Source organism: Pinus tabuliformis, chromosome Q (genome assembly GCF_031772625.1).
Source record: "Pinus tabuliformis cultivar Carrire ecotype Pingquan chromosome Q, CPIR1, whole genome shotgun sequence".
Classification (NCBI taxonomy): Eukaryota; Viridiplantae; Streptophyta; class Pinopsida; order Pinales; family Pinaceae; genus Pinus; species Pinus tabuliformis.
The window spans coordinates 938,868,715-938,894,254 of NC_142296.1; the positions used below are offsets into that span (position 1 = coordinate 938,868,715).

Below are 25,540 nucleotides of genomic sequence, written 5' to 3' on the forward strand. Positions count from 1 at the left end.
TTTTGATGGTTGGAAATTTCTGCAAAAATATTAAGAACTGAAAACCCCTGTTCCATAAAATTTACAGCCGTAAAATCACAGGTTTTAGATGGATTTCTATGCACAAAATGTGCAAGATAAGAAGCTCTATGTGGCTGAAAAATTTATGCCATTTCATATTCATAAGCATACCCCATATCCTGCACAAAATCTGCCCCATCTATAAGAAAATCTGGCTGAAAAGCTTCTCGACTTTAGCCGACAAAAGAGTGCCCCTTGTTGCCTCAAAATTTATCAGGCCCTGTAAGAGACCTCACAAAGCAAGACCTAGACCATAATGCAACAATCAGATGGCTGTCATTGACACCTTAGCACTCCACCTGCTGCTCTTTAGTGGAATTTCGCCACACGAGAGACTTCCCAATATAGATCATCTAGAGATATTCTATGTTTGATGGCATCAAGGTGATGTTTAAGAGGCTTGATCAAGGTACTTCACACTTGGAGCCAGGCGCAATTCTTTGTACAAACAAACAGTGTACCTATGAAGAAAAGCCTAGGAAATAGCACTTTGAGCCTAGGGTTTTAATGTGTAGTTTGACAATGCTACATTAGGCATACAAGCACAGAGAAATGATTCGCTTTCAAAGATATGATCAACCAAACGACAAACTTTAAAATAGCCCTAAGCTGAAGCCTTTTGCTTAACTAGGGTTGTAAATCTGCCAGATTTTGTGGGCACTAGACTCAATGCACACACACACATCAGATCTGATAAGAGCTTCCTAGTAACTTTACATAGCTTGTGAACTGAAACACATTGATGTGTCTAACCAAAAACAAATTATGCATTGTAGAACTTATAAAACTAGCAATTAGATCATGCACAGTGAACATATTATACACAAGTTTTTCGCAATCAACAATTCTTCAATAAATTCTTCTCGGAACATACTTGGCCTCCTGTCCTAGGATAATGGCCCAACTGAGGAACTACATATTCAACAATAAACCTGGAGTTATCCACCTGATCAAGCCTCGGATCACTCCTTCGACTAATCTGGATTTGTCTCCCTCACTACTCCTGGCACCTTCCTAAGAACCAGCACACTTGAGTATCACACTCCTCTTCCTACTAAGGCTAGTGTTGTTGTATGGTGTGTCTTCACCCCAAACCCAACTTGGCCTCCTCCTAGTAGAGCTCAAAGGAACATCTTGGTCCTCCTCCAAATTTACAAGTTGTGTTTCTACTGCTAGTGATGCTAGTCCACACTCAACCTTCAATACTTCTTGCTCCTAATCCTCTACCCCCACTGGCTCACTTGGCCCTCTCGACCCTTTGGGCCCTTTACAAGACCTCCCGAGCCTTTACAGGCTCTCTCTACTCTCTTTCCAAGCCACAAGACAAATCACTCGCCCTTGTACTTATACTTTTCTAAAGCGTTCAATAACATGGGTAATACCATGGGTCTCTGGGTGCAAAGCCTGATCACTTAGCCCACTTGTCCCACATGTGAAAATACTATGGATTCTACCCAAAACATCAACACTCCCTTTTAGCAAGCGATGTATTCATATAACACCACCTGGAAGTCTCTCTTCCTTCAAACTTGGAACACAATTCCACCCTTAATCTACTACCATAACTGCTCCATATGACATAGAAGCAATTCCCACTATATGACAAGAATCCTTTTTCAAAGACATCCTGCTCCTTGAAGCCTCACGCTCCTAAGCATCATGCATGGCCATCTTGTAACATGACATAATCTTGGAAGACCACTCTCTCCCATTTTCATGGCCATCTCGTACCATGACTCTCAAAAGACTACCATCTCCCACCTACATGGCTCTCATTGCCACACAATCTAACAGGGGTCCTAGGAGGGGTACCTAAGGGACAACTACTAGACCAAATGACAACAACAGGACAAAGAACAACTATCACCTCAGTCAGTGTCCCCTGCTCTTTATAGAGTTTCACTGGTGGGAGGACTCCTGGACCCTGGTATGAGGGAAATCACTTAAATGGTAGGATCAATGGAAAGGTATAATGTGATTTCCAAGACCCATTCAAAGGAGAGGCTCAAATGATGGCTCAATGCTTCAAAGGGAAGCTAATGGCTTTATAAGAAAGGCGAATAAGGAGACCTAGACCTAGGGCTAATGATGTTCAATAATGATAAGGATTCTTAAGGACAAGGCTTCTAAGAAGATTAGGACCTCACAACAAGATTTAAAGGATGCTTATATGCCTTTAAATAAAAGTTCGCTATCCTTGAGAAGCCTAAAGTGGGAGCACGTGATACCTAGGGTTTATGATCAATCATGGGATGAGACCCTCCAAAGAGTATACTAGGTTAGGGTAGTGAAGAAGAAGGTCAAGAGAGATAAATTTAATATGAATTTTGATGGACAAATGACCTTCAAAGGACACTGACCCAAAACATTCAAGATCAACTTCAAAGTTGTAGCTAGGGTTTGAGTTTTCTCTCAAACTAGCAGTGAAAATTGCCTCAACATTTGAGGGTCACTACAGAGGACAACAAAGTAGTAATCTATCTGATTAGTTTTTCAATGCCATCCCTCAAATGAAATTCGTCAAAGGCCCTAGCTAGTCGTCTAGGGTTAGGGCAGAAATTTAGAAGAAGAAAGAAAAAAAATGGTTTAGGGTTCATCATCAAGGATCAAGCCCCAGTGCCTAGCTAATGGGAAGATTGGAGTCAAAATGATCAGGATTTGAGAACTTCACACTTCAAAGAGGACTAAAGAAGCAACTTCAATTCCTATGGATGCAACTACACAACTTTAGAATTTTATACTTCGATGGCAATTATTATGGAGTTTCAAGGATGCATATGCAAATAATCCTCTAGGAACATTCATTCATTCTTTGTCCAATGAGTAACACAGCCAAAAATCTCCAATAGTTTCAATGATTCCACTAATTCGCATTAATTAGGGCACATTATTTCACCATAAGAAAATAATTCCAAGCATTAGACATCCATTAAAACATGAATATTGCACTTACAAGACAAAGAAGAGTATATCCATCCAAAATTTTGCCAACAAGAAGCTCCAAGAGAGATAGCCAAATTCTTCCACACATCAAAATGCATTTATTCATCCAAATCATTCCACAATTGCAGGTTCGAATTCTTTAGGGAGAGATATCCCAAATCCAAGTGATGATGATCTACAAATGAAGCTCTCCTTCAATTTATATGAGCCCCTCACAAGTTCGAATCGACTAATTAGGCTAATGAATCCTTTAAAAATGTTTTAATGTGCAAAGTAACAACCCTATTGGTAACAAGCCCACCAAATAGCCCAAAAGTGCAAAACACACCTTCCTAATGAGGTTGCAATGATAACATAATGGTGCAAAGGACCGTTGCAACGCCAAGACAAGTCTTCCAAGTGCCATTATGAAGAGGAGGGCTCCCAAGATGATGACCGAGGGGGTGGCCCCTATGTTTCCAAGTAAAACATCTATCGTGCTCCCAAGTGGCTGTGGGGGCACAATCGTCTCATGGGTCTCCAACTGGATCAAACTTGTCGATGCCCCATCAATAAGGGCTAGAATGATGACAAATGCCCTCCCATGTCTCTCTGGATGAGACGAAACCCCATTTGGGCCCTGGATCAGCTGCCAAGTGTCAGGAGCAAGTATGTGGTTAGTCGGGCAACATGGTCCAAGTGCATCATCATCTCTGTATAGTTGGGGTATGAGCAAGCAATATGTGGCGTTGAAGAATCCCATGGAGTGGTAATCAATTTTTTGTTGTGGCGGAGGCCCATGGCTCTTAATGCTCACCATACAAGTGCCATTATGACCCTCTGGAGGGATTGGACCCTGTATAGGGAGAACAAATCCAAATGGAAACCCACCTGCAATTCTATATAAGATCCAATCTAAGTCACCTGACACAGGGGCACAGGACACGAGGATTCGAGTGTCAGACACGGGCACGTTGACCCCCCCGGAACAGGACACGTTATATATTATTTTATTAAAAAAAAAAAATATATATATATATATATATATATATATATATAGATATTAAAAATTAGATATTTCTTCCACAAATTCTCATTCATACTACAAATTCATTAATAACATCGATCTTCATCTAGATGTAAGTTTTACAAAGTAACATTATGCATACAAATACAATTGTGACATAATACATATTCATCAATGATCCAAAAGGAGAAAGACAAGATACTGTAGTTTTCTCATTAAGTCATAATCAAAATGTGTTACATAGTTAGTAGCAATGCCAATTGCAAATAGAAATAACAAATACAAAACAACTACAAGCCTCAAGGCAGTAGGTAGCTCATGAGTCATCAATCCTCATCATCAAAATCAACATCATTGTACTCATCATCATGGTCACCATTGCTCTCCTCTGTTGCATCCTCCTCCTCTGTATCCAATGTCATCTCTGCATCTGTTGGTGTGGAGGATGACCCCTCTACAGTATCACCATCATCAAAAGTGACAGGCTCTAGCACTGGTTCATTAAGATCCAAGTTGGCCAATGCCAACTCAACACGATTGTCCAAACCCATATCATCAAGAAAGACATCCCACATCTTTGTCTTTCCATTCAAACACTCATCCCTTTGTCTTTAAATAAGGCGCAATTTGGTGTGCACATACACCATTGTCAACGCCCTGGACTGCTCAAGCCTGTTCTTCTTGACACTATACAAATTCCCATATGTGCTCCAATTCCTCTCGCAACAAGAGGATGAAGTCACTTGAGAGAGGAGCCTCATGGCTAACTGCTATAGAGGAGGGCTTGTTGCCCAATGAGTTGCCCACCAAGAATAGGGCTTCTTAGGCCCCCTGTGTCTAATCACATCATATCCTGCAAATCGACCAGTGCCAGTAGAAAACTTTGCAAAGGTATCCTCCACCTCATCAAGGGATGCTCTATCCTTAAAAATTTGCCTCAATGCATCTTGCCTCCCTTGTCAAATCTCCTCATCCATGTGAGGAGGGAATCTTCGAGGAGGTCCACCATTTAGCCACTCATGGCTATAGTATTTTGGGTTCAATGAGTGAGCCAAACAATGTAAAGGTGTGCAATTCTTGTCCCATTTGCTGACAAGAATATCATGTATGGTGGTGAAGAAGTCCTCTGATGATGTCTCGTACTCGGGGCACTCACTCTGTAAAATAATGCTCCTCACAGACTCAATCGTGGAATCCCATCCCTCATAAACCTCTCCTAGGATGGGTTGGTCTATATCTGCAAATCGAAGCAAAGAAATGATAGGGTCCATGATTTGAATAAGTAGATCTACCCTCTCCCACCAAGCATCATCTAACATTGTATCCTTCACTCTTTTTGAGGCTGCTTGATCTATCTTTCTTCAAAAAGAACAAAACTCTGAAACAACAATGGCCCCAAGAGCGGTCTTGACCTCCCTCAACCTCTTCAACATGATGAATGAAAAGGCAAACCGTGTATCTGTAATCTTCAACAATGATAGATTGATGTATTCCTTGTAGATAGTGAGGGCATTTGTATGATTTTGTACAAAGTTACGAATATGCCATGCATCTTCAATAATGCTTCCAATCCAATGCACATCATAAGCAATAGATTTAAGTGTTAAATTCAAAGAATGGATAATGCAAGGTATCCAAAATACTTGTGGATATTTAGCTTCCACAATCATGCCAGCAACCTTGCAAACAGGTGCATTATTTGTAATGATTTGCACACAAAGTCAATACCTACATCTTCAATAACTTTAATAAACAACTCACCCATATATTGTGCATCCTTGTATTGTCCAAGTGCAACCACTGATTTCAAGAAAACTGGACCATTCAAGGAAGACACCATGAATTTGATGCGTGGGTGTCGTGCTAGATCTATCCATCCATAAGAAACAATACTAACCCCAGATGTTGGCCATGTTGATTAGCTCGGCCTCTAACTGGCAAATCAAACCTATGGAAATTAGCTCGGCCTCTAACTGGCAATTCACACTGCCCTCCACTAATTCACACTAGCTCACTGGAAATGTGCATTGGCCTTCCTGGAAATTCGCGCTACCTCAGGGAAATCGATCATGCAAGATAAATTGCTCCCAACAACTCACACAAGAAATTTGCAATGCCTCTAGCAAATTTCTCTAGCAACTGACAACACGAAATGGTTCTTCGACAACTCGCACTGATGAACTAGCAACTCACACTAGCTAATTTGGCCTCCCTCTGCAGAAATAATTCGGCCTCATCTCTAAGAAACTAGAAATCACCGTGAAGAAATCTCTAGCAAATCTCTCCTCAATCATTACTGAAACCTTTTGTTGATGTCCCAAGCTATCACTGTGCCCTTGCTCAATCAAATTGATCTCCAATATGCCCATCGACTTCCTCTTATAATCTCTCATGAAGCAATCAACGACCAAGATCTAATCCTGATCAATAGCTATGATCATTTTGATTCCATCAAATCACTTTTCTACAAGTCACTAAAGAGAAATTGACTTGTCTCAATTAATATTGATTAATTAACCTTTTTCCTAAGTTAAGAAAACAATTATAAACTTGTTAATAATCTAATTAAGAAATCTTTCCTCTTTAAAAAATAAATTGGGCTTGGAGATAATTATTCCTCTCGTGCTGTTAGCCTCATTGACATCTCTTGAGACTAGAATACTTGTTCGAGCTACAAAATCTAACACAAGGGTTGTAAGTACCTCTTGTTTAATGAAAGAGACTATGATTTCCCCCCCCATGTATTGTATTCTTATTTATTCAGATTACATGTTCATGATGGTATTATGTTGCTAACACTTATTGTGTATAGGATTAGATAGTGTGACATTGTGATCTATGTTTGTAGGTTCAAGTCTGCGAGATTGGGACAAGCTCTAAAGAATACCAAATCAGCCAAGGAGCAAGCTAGGATCAACCTCCAAGGAAAGGTGACCCTACTATCCCTCTTTGTCAATTTATATCAATGTAAATGTATGAATTATTCACGGGTACAAGTTAGTTACATGCATCTGGATTATGTCTGTCATAGGTCTTGGGGAAACTTATGGGATGAAGTCTTTGGTAGCAACAATTAAATCTGCATAAACAACTGGATAGTCTACTATAGTTTGAACAAGATTCATGTGTCTTGGTCAGAAAAAGAATATATAAGAGTTTGAGTGCATCATAAAGTGTCCCATGGGGAGGCTAAAAAGCCCCATCACTATTCTCACACCCAACCAAAATATTTGAAACCCCACACACGTCCTAGTCAAGATATCATTGGTTAGTTTCAAGCTAAATAGATGACATGGAGAGTGGAGCTCACACCTTGCATGATTTTGGAACCTTGCTCCTGTGGGATGTGAGGTTGGCCACAACAAGATCATCAAGAGACTAGTTTAACAAATCTTGAGCTTGATGCAATGCCTTACATGGAACAAAACTCGATTATTATATCCTTCATGTTCCAAGCAGGCCATTGTGCTTGTGTTGATGCAAGAGTTGAAGACCTAGGGTTTGAGGACCTAAACCCTAGGATGGACCTATAGAACTAGAAGCTAGTGCTAGGTTTGTCTTGTCATGTACTTGTGTGATGTAAATGGCTAGGGTTTGTAAGCCCTAAAGAAGACAACAATGCTAGTATAGGGAGCTTGTCTGATACAAGTTGATTGTATGTACGAAGTACGACATGTAGAGTTGACACTAGCATATTGAAGACCTTTGGTCCAGAGACCAGCTTTGGTTCTGAGTGGTGGTTAGTGTTTCTTATTGCTTCCCTGGCTAGGGTTTGGAGTGATTTACTTACACCAGCTTTGTGATAAAGCTATGATATGTACTCTTACTCCATCTTATATATATATATATATATATAATGAAGACTCTAGCAGTCCAAATAAACTGCACTTGCAGATTTTTTTTATTTTCAGCTTATGTTATCTTCATGATTGAGTAGATCCGATTCCCTATTGTTCATGTTGAATTGTTAAGTGATTTAATACATATCTGGAAGACAAGGGATCAGATTTGCTGCTGTTATAATCCACTGCAATAAGACATTTCAGAATCTTTATGCCTTGAAAAGTGTGCCTTCAGGGCCATAAAATTGTGGTATTGAAATACACTCATATAGTATGTATTCCCTTGGGATGCCACATGAAATTGAGTTGAAGGCAAGTGACATATTACTTCCATCCTTTAATATTACTTCCATCCTTTAATTTTTCAAATCATCCCTAAGGCTGGATTGCATTAATTCCCTGATTCTCAAAAATTTTACACTACTAGGTTCCACACTACCTGCCCCTGCACCACCACTAAGATGGGTTGAATGGAAGAAACAACTAATGAGTAGGCTTTAGTTGACTCACACTAAGGTAAACGTACAATGTAAGGATAAGCAAAGACAAAGAAGTAATTATGCACAGTATCTTATACCATTAATTGTCACAAATTAACGAAATTTAGGAGAATGTGACCAAATATGCTTGGTCATATCTTATCCAATGTGTTCCCCAAGTCTCTGGCACATTCTGTGAGTCTATAGTCATTGAGGTTTCATTGCAATCCTCAACATAACTTTTATGAGATCTTAATTTATCAACGATAACTTCCCAGAGAAGTAGTTTGTATTTGCAATAAATAACTACGACTATCTGAATCTGATATTGGGAATTTTCAATCACATATTAACTTGAAAATACAAATTCAAAAGCTATAAGAGGATATATGGAAGTGCACGTTCACTAGCTAGAAGCAATATTATATAGCCACAAAGTATAAAAATAATTGTTGTTATGTGCCTTCTAAACTAGCTCAAGAATTTTAACATCCACTTGCTAAAGTCGTTATTCCTTTCTAGTAGCCCTGCACAATCTTAGGGCTCTCAACTACAGAGAAAATGCAAAATTTCGTAAGAAAATGTTTTAAAGTATGAAAAAGCAAATCAATTTTACAACGTGGACAAATGTACTCTACCTAAGAGAGGCTAAAGAGAAGGGATAAGCAATGGTGTTTCTGGCTTACCAAGGATAACTCCACTCTGACTCACCAAGCATGCTCCCACCTGTAGTCCATTACCAACAAGACATAGGTCTAAGACTTTAGAATGGAAACTACAAAAAGAAGCCTGAAGATCAAAGGCTTAAAGATTTAAACAGAACTTCGGCACATCAAAATGCATAAGAACCATAATAGGAATAAATGGTATTAGTACCATGTACCATGTAATTATCAGGTGAAGATTTTATTCCTATTCAAAGTAAAAATTACTATTAAGATCTGCAAAAAAAAGGGTATAGTAATGGAGAATGAGAGAGTAAAAAAACCTAGAGGTATATGAATGGATCAAAAATGATAATCAACCTAATCCCATAATGAAATCTTACCTCTTTCAAGCAAAGAAAGAAACAAGCAGAGAAGTCTTATATAGAAAACAAATGACCATTCAAGCAGCCCTCAAAGCAAGCAAAGCCCACTCTAATGCTTCAATATGATTATGCTCTCTTATAATATAAGAGGCCTAAGGAGTGCATATGAGAAAAACTCTCTGAAGAGTGTAGTTGTTAAATTTAGGTATGTTCTATGCTTAGAGCAATTTATTTCAATTTTCACAATTAGCTCAATATCTTTTCCAGAGTAGCAATCACATCAGCATAATAGTAAATTGCAGATAGAACATAAACATTAATCGCAGAAGACAAGCCAAGACAAGAGGACACAAGATGTGGTGCTAGCCAGGGACAAACCCCAATGTGGAGAAACCCTTGATCAATTCTTCTTATATTTTCTTCAATAGTTCAGCAGAGAGAGAGAGATAGTATATATCCAACAAAAGTCAACACTTTGACTTATCTAAATATAAGCATAGATCATCTCTAAGAAGATGATACAGGAGGTAGCCGAACTCAGTTGAAGACAAGCTGCTTCAACTGATTCTCCAAGGTGACTCCATCACCATTCTGCACCTATCATTGTGCTGCACCTCATCATCATGTCGCACATCGCTGTGCTGCACCATGTTGCACCCATCATCACTATGCTGCATCTCATCATGCTTCACTAATCATGACTGTACCCATCACTGTACTACATCTCCTCATGCTGCACTATGCTGAGCTCTTCATTGCACTATGCTGCACCCAAATGCATGCTGCAAAACCTGATCATCCTACCGCTGGAATACCTCATCATCCTGCTGCTGCAATACATTCTTGCTGCTGCTATATGTCCATCATTACCATGCTGTCCCATTGCTGCACCATACTGCACCATGTTGCCTTCATCATTCTGCCAACTATCACAACATTATGCTGCTGTACTTACTGTGCACTGCTGTAATTCTGGGACTGGTTAGGGTACTAACCACAGTCCCTAACAGCCCATCAAAACTGGCCCAGAATTGCACTTAATGACTGACTGGCATCCAAATGCCTAACTAACAGCACTTGCCAGCGCCCAAATACATTCATTCTTCACGCTGTCACTAGGGCTCTTCTCTTGCTGTGGTTAGGGCTGCCTTGCTGCGTATAGATTAGGGCAGCGTATAGGAGTAGGTATGGGCAGCGTATAGGAGTAGTTAAGCACAGCATATAGGAGCCTTTATGGGCAGCGTATAGGAGCCTTTTTAGGCTGTGTATATGAGCCTCTTTACTGCGGCCAGGGCATCCCTTTTGCTGCATCTAAGGGCTGTCTCAAACCCTTCCAAAAGAGCGTATGGATTAGGGCATGACTGTGTTTAGCTAGGGCTTCATATGACCTGTGTTTAGGGCATGATAGGACTGCATTAGTCTATGAATAGACTGCGGCTAGGGCTCCAAGATTAGGGTTATTGAAGCTCCCTTGGACAGATCTCCCTTTGAAATGCAGCTAGGTTTCATTATGACAGCAGCTAGGCTTCATTATGACAGCGGCTAGGGCATCCCTCTTTTGCTACATATAGGGTCTCCTTCTAGACCTGCGTTTTTCCCTTAGAGATTCTTCTTTCCACTAAAACCCAAAACAAGTGGAGAAGAAGAAATCTCAAGAGAGTTGTGTGTGTAAATGACTTGCAAGGCACTTGTATTTATATCAAAACGTGGAGCACAAGTGGGGGCAGTTTAGTTGCTGGCCGACCTTGACGAATTGTCCCATAACACAAATAAATTCATATCTCCATGAATACTTATCACAATCGGATGATTTTTAGATCAATCCTACACCTCTTGATGGGAGGAGTCCAAGAAAAATATCAGATGCCATAAATAGGATGACCCACATGGAGTTTGGCCCTAGTTGCCAATTTTAACAGTAGCTGAAACAAATAACCCTAAGGTGATGTTGATTTGGGAAACAATCATGGAGACTAGTAAGTAAAAGCTCTTTTAATGACTACCCTTCGTGGGTGGAGCTTCAAAGCACTTAATGCTAAGTGAAAATACGGAAGTTTGGTGGTAAGATTATACAAGACCCTCCTCTTCAACAATGTAACCTTTCTTGAAAATATCATTTGTCTAGTATTGTTCTCTCGAGATCTAGATTCAATTTTCAATATTTTTAAGTCTAAGGTCCTTTCTTGGCTAGCAAATCTTTTTGGAGAATCCTTTCATGGGAATCCAAAACTGAGGATGGATAATGTGATTGTGGCAAGGGATATGAATCATAGGGAGACAAGAAGAGGTGCCAGTGGAAATTAAAGGATGGACCCATTGGCGGATTGTTTTCCTTCAAAAGATTGATGATGTGGGTCTCTGTGACATTAATCCATTAACTTTGAAACCAACCTAGAGGAATATCAGGGTCAGGGATGGGACTATATATTTCTCAGTTCCAACATATATTGTGTGTGTGCTCTATATTTCTCAGTTCCAACATTTTATTTTCCACAACGTTTTTATGTTGAAAATTGCAGTTGTGATTTTATTCGTTGTTTGTTGTAGCAAATAAACTGTACCTAATTTTTAATCAGTTAGAAGAATAATTTCCAATTGCTGCAATATATTAAAAATTTCACAGGAACCAAGGTGATGGCCATAGAGATAGGGCATAGAGCTCATGTTTGGCTTTTTCCCATGCGCTAAATTTTTGTCCAAGGCATCTTTTGCATTTTGTGGTACATTTCCTGTTATAAGTGGCCAAATTATGCTTTTAAGTTTTAACTTTCTTTTTAGCTGCATCAACCTCCAGGGCATCATTCCAAGCCCGACCCAAAGTGTGGACAAGGGGAGAAGGAGGCTAACTCCTTGTGGGCCCAATGGACAAATGTAAACCTAGATGGGAAAAGTGTGAAAAAGGATTATAATGAGCGGAGGGGAGTGATATATATGTTGTTGGGAAGCGGGACCACGCAACCAAATCAGGATTTCCCATGTGCCACTCCTAAATCTAGTAGCCAATAGAGGAGATCCCAGGGAAGTAGGTTACAATATTAACAACCATGTTGGAACAAGGGAACAAGAGTACAAACCCAGCCCGTTCTTTCTGTCGAATCCCCCCACTAATTCATCTACAAATGTGTATAAGGAAAGCAAGCATAAACACCAAATTACATAATGGAAAGCCATACCTTCAAGGCTAGAAGGCCCACCTTCAAACATACAACCATAACAGATGGGTGAGGGCACACAACAGCTGGCTCAATTATCAGAGAATGGTGGCACATCGAGCTCTCTGGTAGCTGCAAGGGGTTATTGGTTGTTGGCTGAAGACAAGTCTGGGAGAAAAAATTTCCTCTAGGGGTCACCCACTAGTGGTGGGTAACATCTAGCTCCAACTGGAACATGAGCTCTCAGTAGAGTGCACAAACCATGTACTCGAACGAGGAGGTCATGAGAACACAAGCAATCTCTTGGGACTACAGACCTGTTACCTACGCATCAAAGGTTATGCACACAAGGCAACCAATGCAAAAACCAATATGCAATGCATCCTGCACTAACATGGTAATCATAAAGCCAATACATAAAGCTAAGTGTAATCATAAAGCCAATACAACCAACATATCATTAGATCAATGTGAGAATACTTGCCTACATGATTACTTATGCAATAGACCCAGGAGTCAACATAGAAACAATCACATGGAGGGTGATGAGGGTGGAAGGTGGGAAAATATGACATCTATACGGAGTATAAAGGAGTCTTGGATGAGGGGAAGGATACCAATTTAGAGGTTTTGATCCTTTCTTGCAAGCACAAAATGGATGATTGAATAACCAAGCTCAAGAACTCCCTATTGCAGTCATGCTTCGTGATTGCCCCAAGGTCATGATGGGAAGGAAAAGGGAACTGGGGACATGAAGAGACACAACAAACGGAGTGCTCAATGTGATGGTCACATTGACAAGGGGCAAAGATTGTGCGCCCACAATCTTGATGGTATGATTGAGAAGAAGGGATACGTCTAATGAGCAGTTCTTCTTCAACATCAAACTTTGAAGGGCAAAAGGGTTTATCCATATCATTCATGGTATGAGAAAGGTTGAGGCAGTGGCTCATGGACAATGCGACTATATGCCCAGGATCCTGGAGGAGGCAAGGAAAAGCAAGGCTCCTATCGGTGTTATCATCAATATCATAAATGGGGTCATTGTCGAAATGATGGCTGCTAATATCCCATTTTCCCTCATTTATGTGGAAGAAATTAGAAATGGAAACCTCACAGGGAGCCACAATACCCATATATTCTAGACCTTTATTAAGCACCCTTTCTTGAATGAAAGGCCTCACTTCATCATGCTCATTATTGTGGATTTCAATGGGGCTTTCATTCATACCATATTCGTATCCAATTCCCAACTTCATAGTCCAAGGGTCTTCCATAGATTCCTCATTCACTTGGTCATCATGATTTTCCTTAGGATCATCTCCTTCTTCATTGTTAGGCAAGCAGGACGCTTCTGCATTCTCCTTTTCTTGAACAATATCATCCAAAGTGTTTACTACATAATTTTTATAATACACTTCTAAGAGGAGAGTATCCATAGGATTCTTCTTATATTCACATATAGATCGTAGAGCCTTCCTCCTTGCTCACAAAAATGAAAGAGGAGATCTTTGTCGTTATATTCCCTTACCAACTCCATGTAGGACTTACTATATTCATCCATTCTTTCTTACAGGATTTGGAGTCTTTCAGGATGAAGATCCTCATCTTCGTCTTCTAAGGAGATGTTTTCAAGCTCATTGTTGTTGATTTCCAAATTTGCAATTGATAACTCCTCCACATCATCCTTGCTTTCTCGGCCATCTTGGTCATCAAAATCTTCATCGAGAAAAGTGCCATATTCTTCTTTGATTGCGTGACACAAGGATTTGAATGCACCAGTGTAATAGGCAAGCTCAAGGAAAAGATACTCAGAGGGGTTTTCTTCATATTCCCATTGTACATCATAGAGGTCTTCCTTCTTCCTATTATGGAGGTCAAGTAAGAAATCCTCGCCTTCATGTTTGACCACATGCTCGCAAAATTTATTCCAATCACCCAATCTTTCCTACAGTATTTGAAAATCTTTGGGATCAAGGTCATTATAAGGAAAGTCGAGGACAAATTCTCTTTCACTATGGGCCATTTTTCATGTTTTTGTATATAGAGCAAATGTGGAGTCACCAGGGTGAATTCTTAATGCCTTGATAGATGCTTGCTTCACCCTACAAGCATTAACTTTGAAGTTTAATGAAGAACTAGGGCTTCGTTCTTTCAATGGAGTCGCCAAGAATGATATGTCAATATTGTCATTTGGGGGGAAAGACACACATCTCATTTCCCTGGCAACGACACCAAAAATGTTGTTGCACAAACTAGCAAACCCTATCTATTGGCTACAGCTAGAGGGCACAACAACAATTTGGGACAAAGGCCCACTGTCACCACAACCTATGTCCCCTTCTCTTCCCGGATTTTCACTAACAGGAGGAGTCCCAGTAACCCTCACTTTTGATTGGTGTTTCTATACTAGGGTTTGAAGTGAGGCAAGGATGGCTCATTCAATGGCAAGGCTCAATTGAGATGCAAGCTTTAGGAGAAGCTAGAATGGCTTTCCATGAAAAAACCCTTGAGAGAAATACTATAAGAGACCTAGTGTCACGCCCCCAATTTTTTTTTCGTTAAATTGGACGGGTGCGGCACCGCCTAAGTAATTAACATCTTCCATTGTTAGCTTACTTTACGAACTATGTCTTAACATTCATCATTATACATGAATAACATATTAATGTGCGGAATCCATTAATATCATTATAGTATAGAACAGCAGCGTGAACACATTCATATGCAAGTAAATTTTTTATTATATGAGAGAATATTTTTTTACAAGTGACCGGGAGTATAACTCAACCGGCGTTATAACCGAGTCGAGCATCCACCCGTGCAAGACCGCACGGTGGTCTCGCCCAACAACCCAACAATACAACACAAGTCTCTTTGCCAAGATGGGTAGGAGCGCCCGTGCACGACCCTTGCCCAAAATACAACCCAAACTCGTTCACAAGACTTGGCGGGTGAGCGCCTTTGCACGCCCTCCACCCGCACCTTCAACCGCTTCCAACTTCGTGCAAGACTTGTGTAGCCTGCCCGGCAACCGAGCGCATGACCTACGCCTTTACTGCGGCTATACTCCTTTACTCGCACCTTTGTTTTTTGGTTGAAGACCGATTGTTCAATGCTCAAATGACAAGCTTCATGGCATATTTTATATGCTACCTTAGCATGGAGGTTGCGCCCTTGGCCGACCCTCCATCCTTTTCCCAACCGCCGCGTCCATCAAACAATCCAACGTTATTGTGTGGTCGGCCCACCCATGGCGCGAGACCGCCCACCAACTCGCTCCATGCTTGCCTTCGCTCCTCGGTCGGTTTAACACGACGAGCTCCCCCAACTCACCATATAATTATGGAACGCCAACTTGCCCGCGCATAATACATACGCCTCATTCCTTGGTCGCTCCTTCGCATATTTTCATGACTTGGCTACCTCGCACGGTGGGAGGGCGCGCCCGGTTGGTGAGCCAACCGCAGGGCGTTACATCCTCCCCCACTCGAAATCGTTGTCGTCCTCGACACTCCCGACCTCCTCAATAGCTTCCTGTCATACTTCTCAATCTTCTTCCATCTCCAAAGTGAGTCCTCTGATTCCCAGCTTTCCTCCTCTGGTGCATTCTTCCATCTGACAAGAAACTCCCGTTTCATGTGGCAACCAATTCCTGTAGTTCTGAAGCTCAAATCTTCTCCAACTCCAAATCTGGCTTGTCCACAATCCCGGCTGGTCCTCTCGGCGGTTCAACTCTCTCTGGATGATCAGCATCAAGTCTTCATCTCTTCAGTTGACTCATGTGAAAAACCGGATGCTTCATGTGCATATGGTGTGGAAGCTCCAGCTCGTAAGCAACTTCCCCCACTCTCTTCTTCACTCGGAATGGTCTCTCATACTTCCGTGTCAGTTTGTTCATAGTCCCCTTAAGCACCTGAAACTGCTCCCCGGTTATCCTCAAAAACACCATATCTCCCACACTGAAGTGTACATCCTGTCTTCCTTTATCTGCCCATTTCTTCATTCTCCTTACAGCTTCGTGCAAGCGCAACCATGCCAGCTCCAAGGTCTCATCCCAAGCCTTCATGAATTCCTTCGCATTAGGGCTTCTTAAGAAACCTCCTATAACTACGGTATGCGGTGTGACTGGCATCTGTCCATTCACCAACTCAAATGGATTGTACCCCATCGCGGAACTCTTTTGAATGTTGTAGCTGAACTAAGCAACATCCAAGAGTTCAGGACAATTCTTCTGATCAGCCATCACATAATGTCGCAAGTAGTCCTCCAGCAATGCATTGATCCTTTCGGTCTGCCCATCTGTCTGCGGATAGTAACTCAAACTCATCAACAACTCTGTCCTGACTAACTTAAACAATGTAGTCCAAAATTTGCCTGTAAAACGTGGATCTCGGTCCAACACAATGCTTAATGGCATCCCCCAATACTTCACTATGTTCTTAAAGAACAACTCCGCAGTCCGCTCGGCTCCACAAGGCATCTTTGTTGGAACAAAGACAGCATACTTGGAAAAACGATCAACCACGACCATAATCCCATTATACCCCTGAACCTGTGGCAACTGAGTGATGAAGTCCATCAAGACACTCATCCATGGTCTCTCAGGAATCGGTAAAGGCTGCAACAAACCTCCTTGCCTCTGAGTATCTGATTTGTCCTGTTGACAAATGATGCACGTATGTACATACTCCTCTACATCCTCCCGCATCCTCTCCCAAAAGAATCATCTCTCCAATATGCCAAAGAACGACGCATCCCTGGGTGACCAGCCCATGGCAAGTCGTGGCACTCCTTCAAAAGGTGCCTCCTGAGCCCAGATGACTTTGGAACATTGAGCCGGTTTCCAAAGAACAAGAATCCATCTCGAAGAAAGAACTTTCGTGTCTTCCCCTCCTTCACCTGCTTCACTATAATCTACGCCTGAGTATCGGTCTCAACACTTTCCTTGATCTTATTTTGCATCTCTTCTGACATCTGAACTCGACTCCTACTCCTAGCTGCCCAATCTTCTCCCTCCAATGCTGCAAGTTGTCCCTTCCTGCTAAGGGCATCTGCTACCGCATTGTGTCTTCCGGTCTATAATCAATAGTCATGTCGAACTCTACCAAGAAGTCCTGCCAACGAGCTTGCTTCGCAGAAAGCTTCCGTTGTGATGCAAAATAACTTGCTGCAACGTTGTCTGTCTTGACAACAAACGGCTTCCCAATCAGGTAATGCCTCCACGCATGAAGACAGTGAATGATTGCAGTCATCTCCTTCTCCTGGACCGGATACCTCTGTTCTCTATCCTGCAACTTTCGACTCTCGTACGGCGCCAGATGCCCATCCTGCATAAGAACCCCTCGTATGGCAAAATCTGAAGCATCTGTGTGTACCTCAATCGGTCACTCGAAGTCTGGCAACTTCAGTGTCAGCGTTGTAAGCATCCTCTTCTTCAAGTCATCAAATGCCACCCAACATTTATCCATCCACTTCCATCTCTTGTCTTTCTTCAATAGGTCTGTCAGTGATGATGTTACCTTGGAGTACCCCTCTACAAACTTTCATTGGTAGTTGGTCATGCCCAAAAACACCCTCATCCCATGGACATTCTTCGGTTGAACCCAGTCCTCGATCGCCTTCACTCTACTCGGCTCCATCCGTATGTACCCTTGACCCACTATATGTCCAAGGAACGGAATCTTGCTCTGAGCAAACATACACTTAGACTTCTTCAAGAACAACCGATTTGCCTTCAATGCCTCGAACACCATCGCCAAGTGCTTCTTATGATCCTCCATGTTGTCACTGTACACCACTATATCGTCCAAGTACATTACTACGAACAAATCCAAGTATGGTCGTAGGACATCATTCATCAAAGTGCAAAACGTAGCAGGAGCATTACACAACCCGAATGGCATAACAAGGAACTCAAAACTACCATACCTCGTTACTATCGTGGTCTTCTTCTCGTCTCCTTCAGCTATCCGCACTTGATAATACCCATGCCTCAAGTCCAGCTTGGAAAACACTCGAGCTTTCGCAAGCTTGTCAAAGCAATCAGCAGCCAATGGCAAAGGATACATGTTCCTTACCGTCTGCTTATTCAATGCACGGTAATCACAGCACATCCGTAGCTCATTCGAATCCTTCTTTCACTGGAACAATACCAGAGCACCATAGGGGGGCCTTGAAGGTCTGATGAGACCTGCATCAGTTAACTCCTTTAACTGTTGTTTCAACTCCTCCAACTCGGGTCCTGACAACCGATAAGGTGCTTTAGCCGGAGGTTGCTTCCCTAGCTCAAGCTCAATGCTATGGTCCACTGCACGCCTTGGTGGAAGTTTCTTTGTAGCGCATCAGGCATCGAATCTGCATATTTGGGCAGTACCTCAGAAATCTTGGCTGGAACAGGCGTCCCCACTCCATCACCTTCGACATCCTTGAACATCACCGCATATGTCTCCATATTGACTCCTTCATAGCCTTCTCCAAACTCAGTGCCGAAACATGTTGCACCTTGACTTCCCTCTTTTTCCTATGAGTGGGCAAAGTCCAAGTTTGTGACTGTCCAACCAGCACCACCTCATCATAGAAGGGAACAACGATTGCCTTGTTGCCCTTCAAAGTCGTTCATCTCCATCACAGTGAAGTCCAACTGACCCTTCCAGTGTTTTATCTGCACAGGCACTTCGTGTGCCAAACCCGCCACTTTAGCTCTGGAGTTCACTGCCTTGACTTCCACATTTGATGGGAAGATCATCAGTCCAACCTCTTTTGCTAACCGTGTCGTCATGAAGTTATGAGTGGCACCCATGTCCACCAGAGCTTGAATGGTCTTACCATGCACCATCAAGTCCACGAAACCCAGACTAGTAATCCAAGATTTCTCCATAACTTTTCCTTGCATACATGTCTGTTCTTTGCGTCCATCATCATACACCAGCTTCACTCCCTGTGAACCTGCTCCGAAACCACCTGTCACGCACCCAATTTCTTTTTCGTTAAATTGGCCAAGTGCGGCACCGCCTAAGTAATTAACATCTTCCATTGTTAGCTTACTTTACGAACTACACCTTAACATTCATCATTATACATGAATAACATATTAATGTGGAATCCATTAATATCATAATAGTATAGAACAGCAACATGAACACATTCATATGCAAGTAAATTTTTTATTATATGAGAGTATTTTTTTACAAGTGGCCGGGAGTCACTGTTTTAAAAACCGTTTTCAAAAACCGGTTACCGGTCAAACCGGCCGGTTAGCAAGCTGGCCGGTCCGAACCGGCCAAAAAACCCGGTTTGGAAGGCCGTTTCTCCAATTTTTGGCCCTAACCGGTGAAAACCGACCGGTTTAGGACGGAACCGGCCGGTTCCGTCCTAAACCGGCCGGTTTTAGGCATGCCCACCATAACTTGCAAAAAGCGGATTTCTAACTGTGGTTTTTGGGTTTTGGGGGGGAACTAAGGGTGTTTTCCCTCCAAAAACACCCTCTCCAAGCTATAAGAGGCCCCTCTCACTCTCATTTGTCTCACACAACTGATTTGGAGTGTTTGTGAGTGTTTGTGAATTTGTTTGTGAGCTTGGAGAGTGTTGAGTTTTTGCTGAAGTAGTCATCTTGGAGTTGGAGTTGGAGCTATTTTGGAGATAGTGTGTAGCTGTCAGTGGAGTTGCCATCTTCAAGAGGAGGCTAAGGAAGCTAGTTTGCATTTCCAGGTAAGGATTTGCACTTGAAAATTCCTTATTTGACTGTTGTCCATGAATTAAATTTTTTTATGTGTTATAAACTTCTCACTTCTATGATCTACCATCCAGGGAGTCATCATGCCTCCAAAAGCCAGAGATACTGCATGGGCTCATTGTGATATGATTGATGGCAAAATGATCTGCAAATATTGCCAAAAATCCATTCAAGGAGGGGGTATTAACAGGTTCAAGCAACACTTGGCTGGGATAGGAGGCCATGTAAAGCCATGTGGAGCACCAAATGAAATAATAGAGCATATTAGGGCAGAATACCTTCAAAAGTTTGAGACTCAAGTCACTGAACCAATAGAGAAGTTTGTGACTGCAAAGTTTGGGAGTCGAGACTCAACCAACTGAGTTTGATCATGATGACTGAGACTCATGAGAAGTTTCAACTTCAAGTGATAATGTTGATCACTATTATAGTATTTACTATTATCATATATGTAGAGTCTAGAGTCTAGACTGAGGTCTTGTAGTAGGCCACTGGCCCCATAGTTTGTAGGCTTTGTTTTTGCACTCTAGAGGCCATTTAGAGCCTCATTGCTTATGTATTTTGTCGATGATATGTATTGCACTCGGTGCCATTTTGATATATTCACCTTTACATGGTATATAAATGAGCAATCTTTGCATATTTTGTCTCTATTGGCTTGGAATCATGGTTTTAAATCTTAAAAATAGTTTTTTTCATTAAAAAATAATTATTTAATGTATTTTTATAAAACCGGTTCGTTTAGACCAAACCAGTCCCGGTTAGACCGGTTCCGGTCGGTAAACCGGTTCATTAGGTGGACCGGTCCGGTCACTAGTTCCGGTTTTAAAAACATTGCCGGGAGTATAACTCAACCGGCGTTATAACCGAATTGAGCGTCCACCCGTGCAAGACCGCATCGTGGTCTCGCCCAACGACCCAAAAATACAAGACAAGTCTCTTTGCCAAGATGGGCAGGAGCGCCCGTGCACGACCCTTGCCCAAAATACAACCCAAACTCATTCACAAGACTTGGCGAGCGGGCGCCTTTGCACGCCCTCCACCCGCACCTTCAACCGCTTCCAACTTCGTGCAAGACTTGTGTAACCTACCCGGCAACCGGGCACATGACCTGCGCCTTTGCTGCGGCTATACTCCTTTACTCGCACCTTTGTTTTTTGGTTGAAGACCGATTGTTTGATACTCAAATGACAAGCTTCATCGCATATTTTATATGCTACCTTCGCATGGAGGTTGCGTCCTCGGCCAACCCTCCATCCTTTTCCCAACCACCGCGTCCATCAAACAATCCAACGTTATTGTGTGGTCGGCCCACCAATGGCGCGGGACCGCCCACCAACTCGCTCCATGCTTGCCTTCGCTCCTCGGTCGGTTTAACATGACGAGCTCCCCCAACTCGCCATATAATTATCGAACGCCAACCTACCCGCGCATAATACATACGCCTCATTCCTTGGTCGCTCCTTCGCATATTTTCATGACTTGGCTACTTCACACAGTGGGAGGGCGTGCTTGGTTGGTGAGCCAACCACAGGGCGTTACACCTAGGGTCGAGAGATGTGTCGAGATATAGGCTCATCCAAGGTCAAGATAGATAAGAGAAAAGGTTTTGAATGATAAGCTATGACTTGCAAACCTTCAAGAAATTCCTAAGTCAAAGCAACTTCAAGGGTTCTAACTTGGTACGAAGGCTAGGGCATCAATTATTTTGAGATTCAACCGTGAGAATGACCACAAAATTGGAGAGCTAGAGGAAACACCAGCACAAAAACCTATCCAATCAGTTTTGCAAGATCTCGCTCCTAAAGGATTTCACACCAAGCCCTAGAGAGGCTACCAATCCTTGAAGAGACGAACAAAAGGAAGAAAAAGGTGAAAAGGATGATGTCTCGTTGAATTAATGTGATCACGAAGGATCTAGGACCAATGCCTAGCTATTGGGAAGATTGGAGTCCAAATTATCCTTATTTAGGAAACTTCGCTCTTCAACGAGGCCTATAGAAGCAACTTCAGTAACTATGGATGCAGCGACACAACAACTTTATACTTTTATACTTCGATGACAATTGTTATGGAGTTTTAAGGATGCAAATACAAATTATCCTCTAGGAACATTCATTCATTCTTTGTCCAACAAGTAACGCATGCAAAAATTTCCAATAGTTTCAATAATTCCACTAATTTGCATTAATTAGGGCACATTATTTCACCATAAGAAAATAATTCCATGCATTAGACATCCATTAGAATAGAAATAGAGCATTATATTGCACTTACAAGATAAATAAGAGCATATCCATCCACAATCTTGCCAAAAAGAAAATCCAAGAGAGATAGTGAAACCTTTCCACACATTAAAATGCATTTAATCATCCAAATCATTCCATAAATTATAGGTCGGAAATCCTCTAATGAGGTAGTCGAAAATCCCAAGTGTGATGATCCAATACAAATGTGGCTCACTTTTATTTATATAAGCCTTTAGAAGTTCGATTTAGCCTAATTGGACTAACTAAACCCCTAATAATATTCTAATGTGCAAAATAACAATAACTTTGGTGACAAGGCCACCAAATAGCTCAAATGTTTGAAATAAACCTTTCTAATGAGGTCGAAATGATAAAATAATGGTGCAAAGGGTCGTTGGAATGCCAAGATGAATCCTCAATATGCCATGAGGAAGAGGAGGGCTCCAAAAATGATGATCAAGGTGTTGCACCCTTGATTTCCAAGCAAAACATCCTATGGTGATCCCAAGTGGTTAGTGACACAATCAATGGTCTCATGGGTCTCCAGAGGTTCAATAACAAGTCAATGCTCCATAAGTGTGGGCTAGAAGATGATGCATTCCCTCTCGTGTCTCTCTGGATAAGACAAAACCCCATCTAGGCCAGGGATCAATTGTCGAGTGTCAAGTGCAAATGTGTGGTCCACTGGGCAACGTGGTCCAAGTGCATCATCATCAATGTATGAATAGAGCACGAGCAATGTATGGGGATGAAAAGCCCATGGTGTGGCAATCAATGCTCTGTTGTGGTGGAGGCCCATGGCTCTCAACGATCACCTTACAAGTGCCATTATGACCCTCTGGAGGGCTTGGACTCCGTATAGGGAGACCAAGTCCAAATGGAGACCCACCTGCAATCTTGTATAAGATCCAATGTGTCTCCTCACCTTTCAGTCAACATTAGTGCAATTGAGTAAATAGGCTTGCCAACCAGGGGCAAAAGTGGACACTTCATAGTGGCATGCCCTTCCAAATGGGCTTTAGAATGTACAGGTCTTACCAAGCTTGACAAGATAGGTTAATAAAGGACCCTATTAGGTGGTTTCAACCTCTTAAGGGAGTGACCGGTCCACGGCACATCCGCCAAATGGCAGGTGTCATGTGAAATGATGGTGGAACGAAGTGGGGCAACAGCGAAGGCTCCAAGCCACATGTCATGGTACAAGGGTAGCTATAATGAGGGAAGCCCACACATTGGGTGTATGGATGTAAGAGGGAGCAATCGTGGTACATGAGTTACCTCGGCCTTTGTTTTTCCACCTTTCTTCATATGCCTTCTGCTTTTTATTGATTTTTCTTTCTTTTAAATGCTCGGGGCTCCAAGGGATGAGAGCATGATGTATATGATAGAACAATGATTACCCCCTTGAGGTTGGGCAGGTCATTGCCACCAAGGGTTGGGACAATCATGGGTTCCTAAATGATGCAGGGGTCACTCTTAGGAGCCCTAGGAACTAGGGTGATGGCCATAGAGATAGGGCGTAGAGCTCAAGGTTGGCTTTTGCCCATGCGCTAAATTTTTATGTCACGTCCATCTTTTGTATTTTGTTGTACATTTCCTATTGTATGTGGCCCAATTATGCTTTTAAATTTCTTTTTAGCTGCATCAACAACCTACAAGGCATCATTCCTAGCCCAACCCAAAGTGTGGAAAAAGGGAGGATGAGGCTAACTCCTTGTGGACCCAGTGGAAAAATGTGGACCCAGATGGGAAAAGTGTGAAAAAGGATTAAGCGCGGAGGGGAGTGATATATATGGTGTCGGGCAGCAGGACCACGCAACCAAATGAGGGTTTCCCATATGGTGCCACCCCTAAAGCTAATAGCCAATAAAGAAGATCCCACAGGACTAGGATACAAGATTAACCACCAAGTTGGGTCAAGGGAACAAGAGTACAAACCAAGCTCGTTCTTTCCACTGAAACCCCCCACTAATTCATGTACAAATGTGTTGAAGGAAAGCAAGCATAAACACCCAATTACATAATGGAAATCCATACCTTTGGGGTTGGAAGGCCCACCTTCAAACATACAGTCTTAACAGATGGGCGAGTGCACACAATGGTTGGGTCAGGTGGCAGAGTATGGTGGCACATCAAGCTCTCTAGTGGCTGCAAGGGGCTGTTGGCTATCGGTTGAAGGCAAGCCTGGGAGAAAAATTCTCCTATAGGGGTCACCCACTTATGGTAGGTAACAAGGCCTTAATATTATTGGAAAATTTTGCATGTCTTACTCATAAATGATGAATGAACGAATGTTCCTAGAGGATAATTTACATCCTTGAAAATCCATATCAATTGTCATTGAAGTATAAAAGTCTAAAGTTGCCATGTAGTTGCATCCATAGATAGTGAAGTTGCTTCTTTAGGCCTCCTTGAACAGCAAAGTTACCAAACCAAGATCATTTTTTACTCCAATCCTCCTAATTGCTAGGCACTAGTCCTAGATCCTTGGTAATCGCATTAACTTATTGAAACATCACTCTTTTCACCTCTTTCCTCTCTCTTTCTTCATCCTTTCAGTGATAGGTAGCCTCTATAGGGCTTGGTGTGAAATCCATTTGGAGTGAGCTCTTGCAAAAACAATTGGACAGGATTTTGCACTAGTGTTTCCTCTAGTTCTCCTCCAAATTTGAGGCAATTCTCACTGTTGAATTTTGAGATAATTGATGCCCTGGCCATCGTACCAAGTGGGAACCCTTGAAGTTGCTTTTGACTTAGGGATTCCTTGAAGGTTTGCAATTTAGTAGTGTATCTTTTGAAACCTTTTCTCTCGACTCTATTGACCTTGGATGAATTCCTATTCCGTCAAATACCTTAACCCTAGGTCTAGTATAGTCTTTCTCTCAAGGGGTTTTTCGTCGAAAACCATCCTAGCTTCTCCCAAAGCCCCCACCTCAATTGAGCCTTTCCATTGAATGAGACATCCTTGCCTCACTTTGAACCCTAGTATAGACATATTAATCACAAGTGAAGGATACTCAATCTCCTCCCATCGGTGAAAATCC

At 42.0% G+C, this 25,540-nt stretch overlaps 1 protein-coding gene across 1 annotated transcript in view; it reads right to left on the minus strand.

Annotated features, from left to right (window-relative positions):
- Positions 1–25,540, minus strand: part of LOC149222540 (uncharacterized) — a 221,646-nt gene that overhangs the window by 123,081 nt on the left and 73,025 nt on the right. The window contains exon 3 of the mRNA XM_089387626.1: positions 9,017–9,056. Within this exon, the coding sequence (XP_089243752.1) occupies positions 9,017–9,056 (40 nt within the window). The remainder of the gene's footprint in view (positions 1–9,016; positions 9,057–25,540) is intronic.